This window comes from Brachyhypopomus gauderio, chromosome 18 (genome assembly GCF_052324685.1).
Source record: "Brachyhypopomus gauderio isolate BG-103 chromosome 18, BGAUD_0.2, whole genome shotgun sequence".
In the NCBI taxonomy this organism is placed as follows: domain Eukaryota; kingdom Metazoa; phylum Chordata; class Actinopteri; order Gymnotiformes; family Hypopomidae; genus Brachyhypopomus; species Brachyhypopomus gauderio.
In genome coordinates, this window is record NC_135228.1 from 10,888,287 (window position 1) to 10,903,618 (window position 15,332).

General features: G+C 47.5%; 1 protein-coding gene across 4 annotated transcripts in view; it reads left to right on the forward strand.

Moving 5' to 3' along the window:
- The window catches only part of LOC143481373 (rho GTPase-activating protein 26-like), a 51,262-nt gene continuing 35,930 nt past the window's right edge, over positions 1–15,332 (forward strand). For 3 of the 4 annotated variants that reach the window (XM_076979373.1, XM_076979376.1, XM_076979377.1), the window contains exon 1: positions 1–341. In XM_076979373.1, coding sequence (XP_076835488.1) covers positions 155–341 — 187 coding nt within the window. In that variant the 5' untranslated portion in view covers positions 1–154. Of the gene's footprint in view, positions 717–15,332 lie in introns of all 4 variants that reach the window. The other variant, XM_076979375.1, reaches the window with a different exon arrangement.

The following is a 15,332-nucleotide window of genomic DNA, read 5'->3' on the forward strand; positions in this document are numbered from 1 at the left end:
CCCTCTGCTCGGCGCCTACCGTATCCTCTCGCGCACGGTGCGATTTGCCGCGTCGGATTTACGCTCGCGCACTGGTTGGGAATCCCGCGATACTATTGGCCGAGAGACCAATCAATCATCGGATTATCCGCTTCATGGTAGGTTGGTACGGCTGATGGGACTAAAGAAGGAGTTGAGTTTAAAACGCCCATCGAGGACTCCGCACTCAGCGCGTTTTTGTCTCCTGCCTCCTCCCCTGAACCCACGGTGTCATGAGAGGCGCACAGGTTCACCTCAGAACCTCCTGACCACTCCAGTCAAACATTTCGAGGACTCCTTCCCTCAGATATTGTCACAGCGAGGTAATATTCTGAGATGCGGTTGGGTTTTTTTTTTTGTTAGCTAAAAGCGTCCATTAGACATTAGTGTGTGCTGCTGAGGAGATTTCCGTGTCGATATGTAATTATAGCCGATTAGAGCACGCCTGGTTCCGCTCCTCGCCCCGTTCTGGACTGCACATCCTCCGCTCGACGTTTCCTCGTAGTCCGGGGCTGGCTGCTGTGGGTTCGGTGTCGAAGAAAATATGGGCTTGCCTGCGTTGGAGTTCAGCGACTGCTATTTAGATAGCCCACATTTTCGAGAGAGACTGAAGTCTCACGAGCTGGAGCTGGACAAGACCAACAAGTTTATCAAGGAGCTTATCAAGGACGGAAAAGCGCTCGTTCAAGCGCTGAAAAGTAAGATCATCTTTATGTTGTTCGCGGGCATGACAAAGTTTGATACATGACCTGACTACTGTAAAAATGCACTGTAGTTCTTTGGCTTGCAGGGCGGAGTGTGCCTTGTCCAATATCATAGTAAATCTATTCATCATTTTTTGCATGTTTTGTCATTCAGGAACGCCGTTTTATAAGTATTTTTTCCAATTGTGAGGAGAAAAAAAAGAAAACCTCGACCCCATCATTTTTACAGTGCAACGAAAGCACTAAGTGTTTTTTTTTTTTTTATATGGCACGTATAATTATAACGGTATCCACATTTCTGACCCGAAAAAAATGTCAAGACGTTAGGCACAAGAAGCTGAGATGAAACCTGGTGTTGAGTTCACAAGTCCTCTGTCACACTGTAACCACCAAGTGAGCTCCTGTTGTTCGCACGTCCCACTACACATTACCATTCAAAACAAACACACTCAGTCGAATAAACAAGCCTGCCACACCTGAGTCCGAGTTATATTCATCTAAAGTTGTAAAGTCACTTAACTGGCTCGTGGTATTTCATTTAAAGTTTGATTTGCTTTGGTTTAACCGATCAAAGCTGTTGAGATGTAACAGGCCCAGTCATTCAGCTTGGCTTTTGTGGCGCTGGCATGAAGTGTTGTAACGAAACCTGCTGTCTGGGCAAGTCCCAGGCTGCTGACTTCAACAAGTTCTGTTGTAACTCCTGTGTTGAAACCTGTGCTAACAGTCCACAGGAATGAAGCCTCGACACCGACCTAACAGACTTGCACCGTGCAAGACAGAGGCCCTTCTCGGAGCGAGGCATCTCTTTCATTCAGTTAGCAAAGTTATTACACTTGTGCTCTGGGTCGCCAAAATTCACAGCTTTTACACCAATAAGCATCTGCAGCTTGCCTGTAGTTATTTTACCACACGATGAAAGCCTTGTGTCCACAGCCGCAGTCTTGGAGAATGTTAACTACACTCATGGATCTAAATTGCATGGATTAAATCCGTCCGCAAAATTGCACACATGAATGGGTGGTTTTATTTTTGATATCTTAATTAACATTGAACGGATCAGTTACTGAGTAGCGGCAGACTTGCTTGCCGCTATGATCTGACAACACCCAGTCAATAACCTGAAAAACAGCATCAGACTTTTTGTTTTTAATATAGGCACGTTTTTAGCTTACAGTGCCGAAAGACGAGCCACGTTCGACGGATTAGTGGCAGTGTTCAGTAAGCAAGGCATACGTTGTTTGGTAACTTCACATTTCCTATGCAAATGATTATCTCACCGCAGGCATAAAACCATATAATATGTAACCTCAGCTCTTTCTGAGTGATATAAGATGTTAATTACCATGGCGGCAGAGATTTACTGCACTGTAACAACTAGACAAAATATTACTATACCAGTTCTTTCCATCCTTTCTTGGAATTAGTAACAACCTGCTTTTGTGTAAACCTCAACTGCAAACTGAAACAAAAAGGGTGATGTGGTGTACCATGCAATTACTCAGACAAACTTCCCCTCGTCTTGGCGGTCGACTCTCATCCTTTGTCACTTCTAATGACTAAAACACTGCCGACACTCTCCACACTAGGCGAGTGTCTACGGACGCCGCTTTGCTTTTACCAGCTGGCTTTCGCTGCTTTGTTACAATTGGTTGGGCCAGTTGGCTCCGCCCACCCCAACCCCTGCCTGATGGAGTGGTCCAGAGCTCGCATGGGACTCCAGAGCCTGACGAATCATGACAGCAACACTGGATGCTGGCAAATATCTGTTCTAAGATCTATTAGGCTTTTGCAGCGTTGCCATAACAATAACATCATACATCGCAACGGGACTGTTAATGATTACAAAAATGTTTTTTGGGCCATTGTTGTTTCCATATTCATAGTTCTTTGGTCTAAATATCTGCAATAAGAAAAATACACACAAAGATCAAATACCGTAATCGATGCAGCACCATATATTGCTGCAGAAATTCACAAGGCAGCAACACGTATCTCTCACGGTTATACACGGAATCGGTTTGTACGCCGTAGTGCGCACCTGTAAAAGCGTGGTTCCACTGTTTGCGGTTCTGTCGTGCAGCTGGGACCTCGGTTCACGTCCCAGCTGCGCTGCTCGCTGTCGGTTGCCTGGGTCCCCAGAGTAGTTGTGCGGTCGGCTGTGTTTTCAACAGCGGAGACGGAGACGGGATCCTTTTCACCCCTGAGGGATGTGCTAATAGCGTGTCTGCAAAAAGAAACAGCACATGCAGTAGTACCCAAACAGAAATAGCTCATCCCAGCCTCAGAGAAGCCAGGACAGGCTCCCTCCATGTTTCAACATACTGTCAACATGCTGGGTAGATGACTGTAAAGTAGGCCCTGCTTAGACAGAAATGACATGATGTGTATGAAATGACCAGCTGTATTTTCGATAGGCTGGCATACTAGAATAAAACAGTTCTTTATATTATGCAGATATGTAGGGCTGCTTTGACTGGAACCTGTCCTGTATGGGCCTGGCACCTCTGGTTTGCCCATGGTATGGCGTTATGTTTTTACATGTTGGTCATGTGTATTATTTTAGTGCATAGTTGGAGAAGTAAGTGAGGTGTGTGAAGTGGATGATGTCCTGTGTGTGGAGAGGATGTGTGTAATCATAAGGAGGAGAGAGCTTCTCCAGCTTCTACTCACAAGATGACAGGTGAGGATGTGTGTGTGTGTGTGTGTGTGTGTGCGCGTGCGCGCGGCTGTTGCATCAATGCTTCACTGGGAGCAAAGTGACACAAGGAGTGTGATGTGTGTGTGACATTCCTAGCACCATTATGTGTATGGGCGATTTATGATGACAGAGATGCCTGCAGCCTCCTTTAGCCCAGCCAGTGGGCGTGGCCAAGCCAGTGGGAGTGGCCAAGGCAGCAGGCTTAAACTGGGCTCGGTCTTCACCCTCCATGCCCTCCAAAATGAGGAGACTCAGACCTCATTACTGCATTCGATCTCAGAGGAGCTGTGAAATCACTAACACTTAATACCACAACCTCAAGCATGCTAAGGAAAACAGCATTCTGTGTTCGTTAGCAACGTGCACCACAGGTTTCTGCAAGTTCATTAATAGCTAATTAAAGGTGGCGTCATTGCAAGTGCAGGTGCAATAATATGTTCGTCGTGTCCGCATTCTGAAATCCAGTTGTCCTCTGGCCTGCTCATTGAAATTCAAAGCCATATATCCAGCATTGAGGCCTGATATGAATTCGCAAAGCTCGGGAGCAGTGGTGTTCTTCCAAGCGGGCGCCGCATAACTGGGGCCAAGCGTTGCTAATGGAACAGTTCGGGTTTGCTATTCACTGCCATATTGTTCCCCCTGCCATAGGCACGCACTTGATCTTAATAAGATAATGAAGACGGCATGGGAGAAGAGGAAAAGACAATGCAGTGAGAGAGAGAGAGAGAGAGCATGTTACAGCTCTGCCACTTCTAGGGCCTGTTATGCAAAAGTCTACATCTGGAAAAAGTATGCACTGGGTCCACGGTTGTCAGAAGCAGGCCTCCGCTGTCCTCTGCCCGAGCAGGGTAGGGGGGAGTGGGGTTCAGCTGCTCAGAGCCAAGGCGGTATTTCAGGGGCTAACTCCTGGACTTGGAAGTGCCAAAGGAGCGCCGACCAGATTCTGAAGCAGGAATGCTCTGCCAGAAGGAAAAATGAGAAGAAAAAATGGCCAGAGGAGGTGTGCTGTGTGCTTCTCAAGAATTCCCAGAGCCGTAAAGTTGGAGAGAGGAGGCACCTTCATTCTGCCTCCACTAAGTCTGACATTTACTGCAGTTATAGGCTTTGAGTCTCGGGAAAGGGCCTTGATCTGTTTTTGGGCGGAAAAGCTCCATCCAGGAGGGCATCGGCAGAGGAATGTCAGAATGCACGACGGACTCCAGTCACCCTCCCACACGCATGTGTGCGTGCGTACCGCCGTGTCCTCACGAGTCCTCAAAATGCTTGCGAAAACACACACAAGGCATACACGCACACCCACACAGGCCCACTCACAAACTCAACAGCAATGCATGCATACCTACACACGCCCTCACAAACACCATCCTTAGTTGTCCTAGTTAGAGTTTGCTGATTTCTGTCTCTGCTCTGTGATGGGTCGGCATTCTGAGTGCTCTTCTCTAGCCTCTCTGTTCATTATCTTCCATTCCGGCTCAAGGTGACATTTCTCGTTCTCATTTGTGTTCCTAAAACACAGTCTGGTTATTCCTCCCTGCCCGACTGTTCAACCTCAACTGCTCCATCTTGGTCATTTGATGTCATTTGCTTCAGTGATACGATCTTTGGGCTGTGGTGTCTGCCAGACAGCTCCGTCTTCCAGGGCAAATGCAGGTCTGGACGTGAAGTGTGTCGACTTAAGAACTACTGCAGGTGTCTCTCCCAGAGCTTCCCAGGAGGTTTTAATTAGAACAGTGGTCACGGGTCAGGAAGGGGCATCTGCACTTGTGAAACTGATGATGAAACGGATCCAGCTTTCACAAAGCTCTGCGTGGAGGTCGTGCTTGGAGTTACCATGCGGAGGTACTCGGTTAGGGTCAGTTGGTGTGCCGTGAAAGATTACGGTCGGACTGCAGAAAAGGTGCTGCACATGGCTGAGATGTGCTCGTGGGATCCCCGTGGTGACTGCGTACGTCACAGGCTGCACACTGGAGCTGGAGCGAGTCCTGGAGAGTGAACGGTGATACCTGCACGGGAAACTGGTGCAGCGGTTCATTGGGTTTAAAAGCATAAAACATCTCTGCAGCTCCTGTACTCCAAGTATGCGAGGCTTGGCGTGCCTGCGTAATCCGTCTTCCCGCCGTCTCCCGAGAGGATGCACGATCTACGCGGCATGGAGCAGTACTCTGATTGGCCGGTTATTCCGATAAATACACTAATCAAAGAAACAAGCAAGAAATCGCACCAGGCTCATTCTCCGTGAAACGTCGTCAAGTTGAGATGCTTTTCGGGTGCTAAGAGGGGCGACTCCTTTAACTTGCAATGATGCTCTTTGCGTTGCGGCACCAGGGAAGCAGAGCCACTATTTGTAGCTTGTCGTACGAACACCCCACGGACGTTCACGTGAGCCCGTGGCTACGTGGTAACGGGAGCTGCAGTGCGGCGTCCCCGTGGATTCGGAGGACCCAGGTGGGGCATAATCAGATCAGTGAGTTTGCCAGGGCTCTGCTTTCTGATGTCACATTTTGATGCCTTGCGGAGGCATGAGACTGCCAGAGAGCAGTGTAGTGCGCTGGCGTGCCAGGCTAGCAGGCACTAATCCATCATCGCGAGGGAAAAATGCAATGCTGCCCGTTGTGATCCCAGAAAGACTTGCGGTAAGGTGATACAGATGAGGGAACCTTTGAAGTTTCAGTTGGGTCTGAACAAGGGAGGTGTTTGTGCCATCTGGGTGGTGGCTGTGACTTGCCTGAACGCTCATGGACGTTTTTTTTTCCGAACTTTGCCTGAGTCTTCGGTGAGCTGTGCTTTGCGTCAGCTATAGCCGTGCTTACCGACGAATGGTCGCCCCGGCCCTGCCACAAACGACCCCTCCTGAGCGATGTGCTTGGATCGAACCCGGCGCCCCGAAGACAACTGGATTCAATATGTTTTCGTTGCTAATTCGCAGCCTCATTCAAAAGGTATGCAACCCTGTCCAGAACCGTCCAATCACAAAAGCGATTTCTTTGATTGGGAGCAAGTGCTTTGACTGCCAAAGCAGCCCTGGCCTCGGTTGCATGCCCTCTCGGGGCCTTGCGTGCATTCTTCGCACACAACGCAGTGCATGCAACGATCCATCAGTTAGGACACTGACGCTGAAGCATTTCGGATGGCTTGGAGATCTGAAAACAAGCAACTGGAGCTTTGTGCTAGGCACGGCCGCCCCTTCTACACTATATCAGGAGTCGCTTCTGGTGTCGCCCACCCGTTAAGGTCTGGAAAGGTGTATTGGAGCAGCCTGGCTCTGGCGCAGTGGAGTGTTGCGTGGCCCCGCCTCTTCATCCTCTGTGTGTGTGGGGGGGGGTGCTGTTTGAGGAGGGGGCGGGGCCACCATATGCTGCACATACATAGTTGTGTATTTTTTTCATTATCATTGTCCCAAGAAAAAGGCTTCTCTTTGTCCCGTATACTGAAAACCATTGACAGTCTTCTGTTTGACTAGGTATATTCACTTTTAAGGCTATTTAGAGCATGTTTTGTGCTTTTTTGAAGTGTGTTTTCGTAAAGGCGGTATTCAGCATAGCCGATACGAGGTAAACCCAAAACCTCATTTAAGATCTCATTTGAAATTTGTTTACTGGAGAAGACAGAGATTGATGAGTTTGAGTTCTGCTTCTTCTCTTCCAGATTGATGTGTTTTAAATGTCCTCTGAATTTTAGCACCAGCAGCTGTTCTGTTTTTATATCTTAATGTAGAGCTGGAAGGATGAACTTAAATCCTACATTTGGATGTTCTCACCCCTTCACTTAAACACCACTGTCACCAAAACAAAGGCCCCCCTCTCTCCCTACTCTTTATCCCTCATTTTCCCCATCTTTTCCTTTTTTCCCTTCTTCCTCTTCGTCTTTCTCCCTCACTTTCTGTCTCTCTCCCTGTATCTAACTCTCTGTCTTCCTCTATCTCTCCCTCCTTCTCTTTCTCTCTGTCTCTCTCTCCATCTGTCTGTATTCCTCTATCTCTCCCTCACTGACTCTCCCTCTCGTTCATTCTGTGTTCTTCTATCTCTCCCTCTTTCTGTCTCTCTCCCTCTCTGTCTATCTCTCTCCCTCTCTGTTTCATTCTCTCTCTCTCTGTCTCTCTCTCTTTCTCTCTCCTTCTCCCTCCCTCTCTCTTTCTCACTCTCTCTCTCTTCCCTCTCTCTCTGAATGCTGACCATTGTGGTGGGCAGCCTGCTGTCCTGTGCCCCAGCTCTGTGTGGAGCAGCAGGGCGTCTTTAGATGAGCCCACTTAGCAGCAGGACAACAAGGCAGTGTTTGTGAAGCCATGCTGATCCTGATGAAATGGACGAAGGACACACACACACACATGCATACACACACACACACAAACATGCGCACACACACACACACACACACACACACGCACACACATGCACACACATACCATTCCATAGCCCCTCAGACGCTGGGGGCAACTGATCTGCTGCCATTTGCAATCTGTTTTAAACAGCTTTTCTCTGGAGCACAGCATGTCCTGCAGGTGCAAACGTCATCGTTCATGTCCTGCAGGTGAATACATCATTGTTTACATCCCGCAGGTGAATACATCATCGTTCATGTCCCACAGGTGAATGGGTGCATAGCATAGTCAGAAACTAAAGCTCAGGTAAAGCTATACTGTTATTATTGAAGTTAAACTCTTAAAAAAATAAAAATAAATTAAAATCTTAAACATGCAAGGAAAGCTCCCAGTAAATATCACATTTTTAAACGTGGTGTCATTAATTAATGATGTGGAAAAGGAAGGGCCTGTTTGTGCTGCAGTTTAAGCTCACAAGTTAAACTTTCTTTGCCATTTTAATGAAGTGTTTCATAACCGAAGCACAGCCTGTAATTCTGAGATGTCTTTGTTCCAAAACAGGCAGGCGTGGACTTTTATTATGGAACTTGAGTTTCTGGAATTATTTTTTTGAATTAAGTATTTTGTTTGCCACTTAGAAGCACCACTGAAGCCACGAGGTAGAGCCAGAATAGCCCTGGTCCCATGTGTGCCCTTGCGGTCCATGGCTATCAGTGAGAGCAGCAACCTTATCAGTCTGCTTGCCTGCGTGACTCCCTGCACGCGCTACCAACCACTGACCACTGCAGCCTCAGAAGGCAATTACAATTACAAGTACAATTACAATTGCCATTACTGCTACAATTATAGTTATGCCAGCATGAACACACTGTGGCGAAAGGTGATCGCTGTAACTGCTGCTCCTCGTCGATTCTGTTAATTCGTCCAGTATGACAGTATCACGACAGCTTTGATGATGCCCATAAAGATGACCCTGTAGTAGGGAAATGAGGAATAATTAACCAGGACATCTCTGATTGGGCGATGCAGGGCCCAACTCTCTATTCAGCCTGTTCTTGGGCCACGTACTGTGTTTAAACATTAGTACTGTCACATGCGGCAGACGGCCAAAACCTGTCTCCCCTGGGCAAAGGCTGTCAGTGCTGTACTAACAAAAGGTAGTAAAGGAATGTTGAAAATGAGCTTTGAATTATAATTTAGGCTCAAGGCTAATTGCAATGGTTAGATTTAATAGTATGTATTAAGTCAGATTGAATCTTGACGGGCAAGAATATTTTGTGTTCCATCGTAGTAAAAGAGTTTGGAAAGGAACTGTGAGTGTCCTGTGGGTCCTGTGAGTGAATCTAATGCGTGAACCTCATGTTACATGTTTGGTTTCAGTGATTCTAACCCATAACCGTTGGTTACATGTTTTGTGTGAGTGATTCTAACCCTCGGTGAGCTTGTGTCTTTGCACCTGTGTTCTGCCCTGTAGCAAAGACAGGAGCCCTCAGATACACCGTTACCCTGAGAACGTGTGAGCGTCTGCATGTCTTCAGGATTTAGTCCTGCGTTTCTCCAAAGCCCCTGCTGTGTTTTTCAGCCCTCTCTCTCTCACGGGCACTGGAGAATGATGGCGTTAGTCAGTCAGTCAGTCAGCTACTCGTTCGTAGACTGGCCGCACCGCTACCGTTTGGCTTTTCTCCTCCAACCGGAAGCGTGAACAACCCCAGATCCTTCTCTCCCAGGAAGGGAGGAACTGACAGATGGCTGCCACCCCCGTCCTCCCTCTGCGCGATGAATCGGGCTTGCTGTCCCGGCCTCGCCCGGCAGAGGAGGCGGGCCCAACCCCGCTATCCTTGCCTCTCTGCGCCGGTCTCCTGTGTGTGTGTGTGTGTGTGTGTGTGTGTGTGTGTGTGTGTGTGTGTGTGTCAGGACTCCGGGCCACCCGAGGGTTGTGCTGAACCACATTGGGCTGCGTCAGGCTGAGATATTGTGGAAATTTCGAATCAAATCGTAGCGGGACTTGAAGGCAATCCGAAGGTCTGGAGGTAATGACAGCTGTCAGGCTGATCGTGAAGGTGGCCAGTCCCCGACCAAATGCGTTACCTCACTTGGAAATCACACATGGATTTCCAGATCAACACTGACCTGAAGACACAACACAAGTCTTGATCTTACTTCATTAAAAGCCTACGGATAAGACTGGGTTCTTTATGGCAGGTTGTCAAGGCTACATTTAGGAAAATGTTTCAAATGCAGACAGAATTGCATTGTAAACCTAATCATACTAATCACATGGTAAACGTTATTCCATTTCGCAGTGGAACACAAAGGGCAAAACAAGCTCAGGAATCCGGTGGCGGTGCGGCGTAAATGATTGACCTGTGCTGAACTCGGCAGTGTTCTCAGGACACTTTCCAGACTGGCTCTGTGCTTTCTTCCCTGCTTGCTGCATTGTTCCTTTGTTCCTGTGCCCTCTTTCTGCCCTCGAGATTTGCTTTTTGATCCACCTCCTGTTCCCATACCATCCTGTTAACTTTGCCATTTCACGCACCCGGTTTCTATCTAACGCTCCCTGCCTCTCCAAGCCCAAGCCCACCTCGGTCGTCTGCTCGCGACCCGAACCGCATGGCAAACCATGCCCGTTAACCGCTGGGCCCATCCCCCGCTCTTTTTAGGAAGCCCCCCTCAACCACTCCCCCTCCTTTAACACAAAACTGCACATGCTGTGAGTTTCAGTTCAACATTGTGAACTGCCCTCCAAAATGGTATTCAGAATAGTCATGAAATGAGAAGGATGTTCTTAGAAATATTGCTGCTGCCCAAAAGACAAATTGACAGCCACCTTGAAGGGCTCAAATCTGGACGACTTCTGTTCGCATTAAGAGTCGCTTCCTCCGTGGCAATAACAGGCGGGACGTTGGTTAAACTTACGCGCTTATCTTTGCTAGAGCGATCACGGCTTCACGTTGCCAGCCGCTCAGCCTCCTGCTGTAGTTAGATAACAGGCCTTAGGCCCCGCGCCCTCTGACCACACACCACCCCTCTGCCATTCAGAGCTTCCTCACGAGAGGGCAGGTGTCCTAACCAGGAGTGACACAAAAATGCAGACGTCACGACAAAAAAAGTGCTCGCGCCCCCGGCAAATGGCGTATGCATCTGCCCTGGTCTCTGTTCCCTTCGGGCGCACGCGAGCGACCAATCACGAGTGCCAGGGGGGAAGGGGGCATGGCAAGAACTGAGGGGTCTGTGGTGAGTGCTAGGGCCTCAGGCAGAATCAAAGACCATTTGGGTTTATTCTGCTTGAGGTGGGACAAATTTTCTTAGTGGCCAAGCCGCCCACCGCTGCATTTGAAGATAATCCATGGAGAATGTCTCCATGACTACAATCCCTGAGTGTCAAGAAAAAATATTCAAGTCACAACGAACCACCACAGTGCTAACTCACTGCTGGTACTGGTAGCAGGGTTTTGTAATCTTAGTGAAAACAGCAGGAATTTCTGAACATGCAAGGCGACGAATTACGAGAAACATCTATCTTCCACAATAGGTGTATCGTTCATATAAACAGCCCATGCTAAGTGGGTTCATTCAGCGCACGCAGAGAGGCTGTTGCGTCCCCCTTTTTTGGGGCCGCTGTTCCTGGCCTCTGTCTCTCTCCCCCCCGTCTCTCTGTCCCAGGGTCCCCAGCAGGAGCTAGAGCTGACGGAATGAGGTCGGCGGAGAGCTCTGGAAAACAGACGCTCTCTTTATGCGTCAGGCGTAGCGGTGCGGCGTGCCAGAACTGAGCGGTGCCGACCCTACATTCTCCTTACGCGCATCATCAGCTCTGACGCTGTGATTATGTCACGGCAGACACAGGACTGTTTTGGTGTCACAGGTGCATGTTTGAAACAGATCTGAGAGAAATGGGTTTCGGTTTTCTATTAATATGTAACACCTGAAGTGTGATGTTGTTGTCAATAACATCGAGCCTGCTTTGTTTGACAGCTTAGCTGAACATCGTCTGTTTGACTTAACATTTACGATAAAGCTGTTCACTGACACTGTAGAGGGCAGATATATTTGTTATTTGACCTCACCGATAACAGATCTGAGCTGTCTTCGCATTTAGATGGCCTGTTTGCTTTGTTTCAATTTGCATTAATTAAGAAAGGAGTAGACCATCTCCGCTGACCCTCGATTTTGCTTCTTGATCTGCTTATAATCTCGTAGGTTTTGCTGGGGCTCATTTCACGGGCTCACAGCTAAACGTACCGTCGACATGTTCGCATTTTAAGGCTCGGACTGCACAGTTTGGCAAGGCAGAGTGTGCCGTGATGAGTCTGTGACTCATCGTCTTAGCCCTTCCAAAAGCAGGACTGTTTGTAAAGTTGTCAACCACGAGCGTGATGCACGGGCCAAACGAACTACAACACCCGCCGCCACGTGCGATATATTACATTAGTCGGCCATAATTGCGATGCCATATAAATATGCACAATTTGTTAGCTGAGACCTTCATTCTCCCTCTGAAAGGCTGGGGTTTAAAAACACAGCTGTCCTGTCTGGTTTGAAACGTCTATACCTGAGTGAAGGAAGCTACAATGTGGGTTCTCATTGGGTTTTATGCATGAGTAGCAAATAAAATGAGCTCTTAAACAACACCCCCATTTCTCATTGCCCTTTGTTTACCGAACACACGGTTCAGTGTGGAAATAGAAAACGTGTGTGATCCCATACAGTTAATAACTAGGCTTTTATTGGCCATAACGTCACCCAAACACTGCAGCTACCGATCAGTCCTGCCCTGCAGTTAGCAGGCTTTCTGGCATGCTACTCGCTACGAAATGATTCCGGTTTATGAAGACCTTTGGGGCATATTGCTTAAACAGCCTGTTTCAGATCGCATTTCAGTAGGGCCGTTCTGAAGTACAGGATTTTCTGTGATTTGAACTTCATGCTGATTGGCTCATGCTGATTGGCTCCTGTGTTTTGGGCCGACGTCATACAGCACTGCCGAGCCGAGACATTGGCTCAATCCTAAATACCGTACTTAAGCAGTAGACACTAGATTTCAATGCAGTACGTTCTGCTCAACCGGCTCAAGCCGTCAGTAGGCGACTGGGCAGTATGCATACAACCTTGGACATACTACGTCTGTCATTTTACCTATGTCATATGACAGATGATGTCATATGATCGTATTTAAATGCTCCATTTGAATTAGGATAGTGTGCTGCAATCACATACTTCAAAATGGCTCCTGATCCAGTAAGCCATTTGGGTACTTTTTGCTTACTGTTTAATACATCAGAGTTGTATAATCCAGGTTCAGAAAGTAAAAGTCCTCACCAGGATTTTGCTCAAGCTTGCTAGATTTTCTACATAGTGCAATCCAGGTAAAATTAGTGGAATCAACACAATCCAGGAAGCCTGAGTAAAATCCTGGTGAGGACTTTTACTTTCTGAACCTGGATTATACAACTCTGTAGTACATACTATGCTTTCAGGTATACTACCTTTTATTACATACTGTACTGTGTCGTAGGCAAGTACGGCATTTCAGACGGAGCCATTCTGCTGAAAAACAGCCTGTAATTCATTGGCCTTTAAGCGATAGCAAACCTTTCAGGCCCTGAGGCAGCACAACCACCCCACATCCCCACACTGCCTCCAACAGGTTTCATGGGCTTCTCCAAACATGTTCTTTGTGACCTCTTAAGTAATCTAATTCATAATTGGACCATAGCATAGGGTGACCATATTTTCATTTGGGAAAACCAGGACACCTTGGAGTGGGTGGGGTGGGGTGGGGGGGTGTTGCGTACTGACAGTCCTGCTGTCAACATTGTGATTAACAACAGGGTTAGGGTAAGAACGGGGTTAGGGTTAGAACAGGGTTAGTGTTAGAACAGGTTTAGGGTTAGAAAAGGTTTAGGGTTAGAACAGGGCTGCCCTCACTGATGCGGCTCAGGGATTACGCCTGTAAATTAAAATTTTAATGGTCCAATGAAGGTAATTTAAAAACCAGGACATTTCCTCACTTAAAAAAAACCCGGGGCGCGGGAAATACGGACATTTGGTAATCCTAACATAGCACACTATAATACATGATGTAACGTAACTGTTCTGAGGAGCAGGTAACTAGCGGTTTTGCTGGTAAGGTCAAACTCAAGTGAATCGACTGGAACTAGTACTTTATTTACTTATCATTATAATTTATAAATTATAAATTTATTTAATTTATAACTTATAATTTTCACTTTTAGGATCACATACGTTTTCCCATTAATGTCCTTGTTTATTTAAACTTTCTTTGGTAGAGATGCAACACTGTAAAATGTCTTAATTATTATCATGACTAGAGTACGCAAAGGAATCCTGACCTTCAAGGTATCCGTTAGGTGACTAGCTACGTGGCCTTCAGCAACCCGGCTGTGTCTGTTGGTTTCCCCTCACCCTCTTCTGCACAACATCAGTTCAGATCATTCGCGGCCAGGAGCCCAGATTTTCCGAGCGGTCTTGTCCGCCACATGTCATGGAACAGCCCGACTACGGAACATTCACAGATCACTGAAGCAAGAGCTTCTCTACCCTTGAAGCTGCAGTGCGTATCAGCTAATGAGAGGTGCGTGGGACTTCAGGCCAGCAGCGTAATCCTGAGGTGGGATTGTTAACTGGGAACCTGTTACTGCCTCAAAATATCCCTGACACTGGGGAATTGACACTCGTGCAAAGTGAGAAGGATTAAAATTGCCACGATCACCACATGTGCACTGACATGCACACTACGAAAAACAATGTCGCACTCGGAGACCGATCAGAGTCCTGATACCGGAGTCCTGAGTAAAGAGTTGTTTTTGTTTCAGTTTTCACTGGGACGTGGGCCATGCTTTTGCACGTCGTGCCTGCCGTCTATTTATCGTGTTTTCGCTGACCTCTGTGTCACGTTGCGTTGGATTGCTTTACATGCGTTCCCGTTCCCGGCCCACCTTCGTGGATTCATTGTTGAAGCACATAAAAAAGGCAAAAGCAAAAAACACACAAAGCCGAAAGCTGTTGCGCCCCCCGATGGGAGCACGGGCGAGCATTTTTTTATTTATATTTTTTTTCCCTTGGAGGAACCTCCACGTGTTTTTTTCTGTGTCAGCATCGGGTGTGGCCAGGCCAGAAACACTGGACAAGAATTCCGTCAGCTTTTTGGGAAAAGAGGGTGAGAGAGAGACACACACACATAGAAAGATAGAAAAGAAATCTCTTTGTTCTTCTTGGTAACCTCTTTGTCCTCGTAACTAGGATACAGGAACTATGTGGCCAAGCACTGTGGCCAGTTTGGGATGGTGAAAATAAGAGGGGGGGGGGGGGGGGGAGTTGCAAGAGTGAAAGAAAAGAATGAAAGAATGAAAGGTGGGGTTGAAAGATGAGAAAGCAGGAGAGACTTCACAGTCCTTAGTTGTCTGCGTGTCTTAATACTGCGGGCCAGTCCGATCCAGAGGTTTTTGCAGCTACACTTTGTGTCTTAAAGTGTGTGTGTAGTTTGGCCCCTGTTGATGTGGTGTGAAACACTCTGGTTTTACTCCCCTGAACTGTGTGAGTCTTGTGGTGCTTGTGTTTTAAGAGGCTCCCTCTC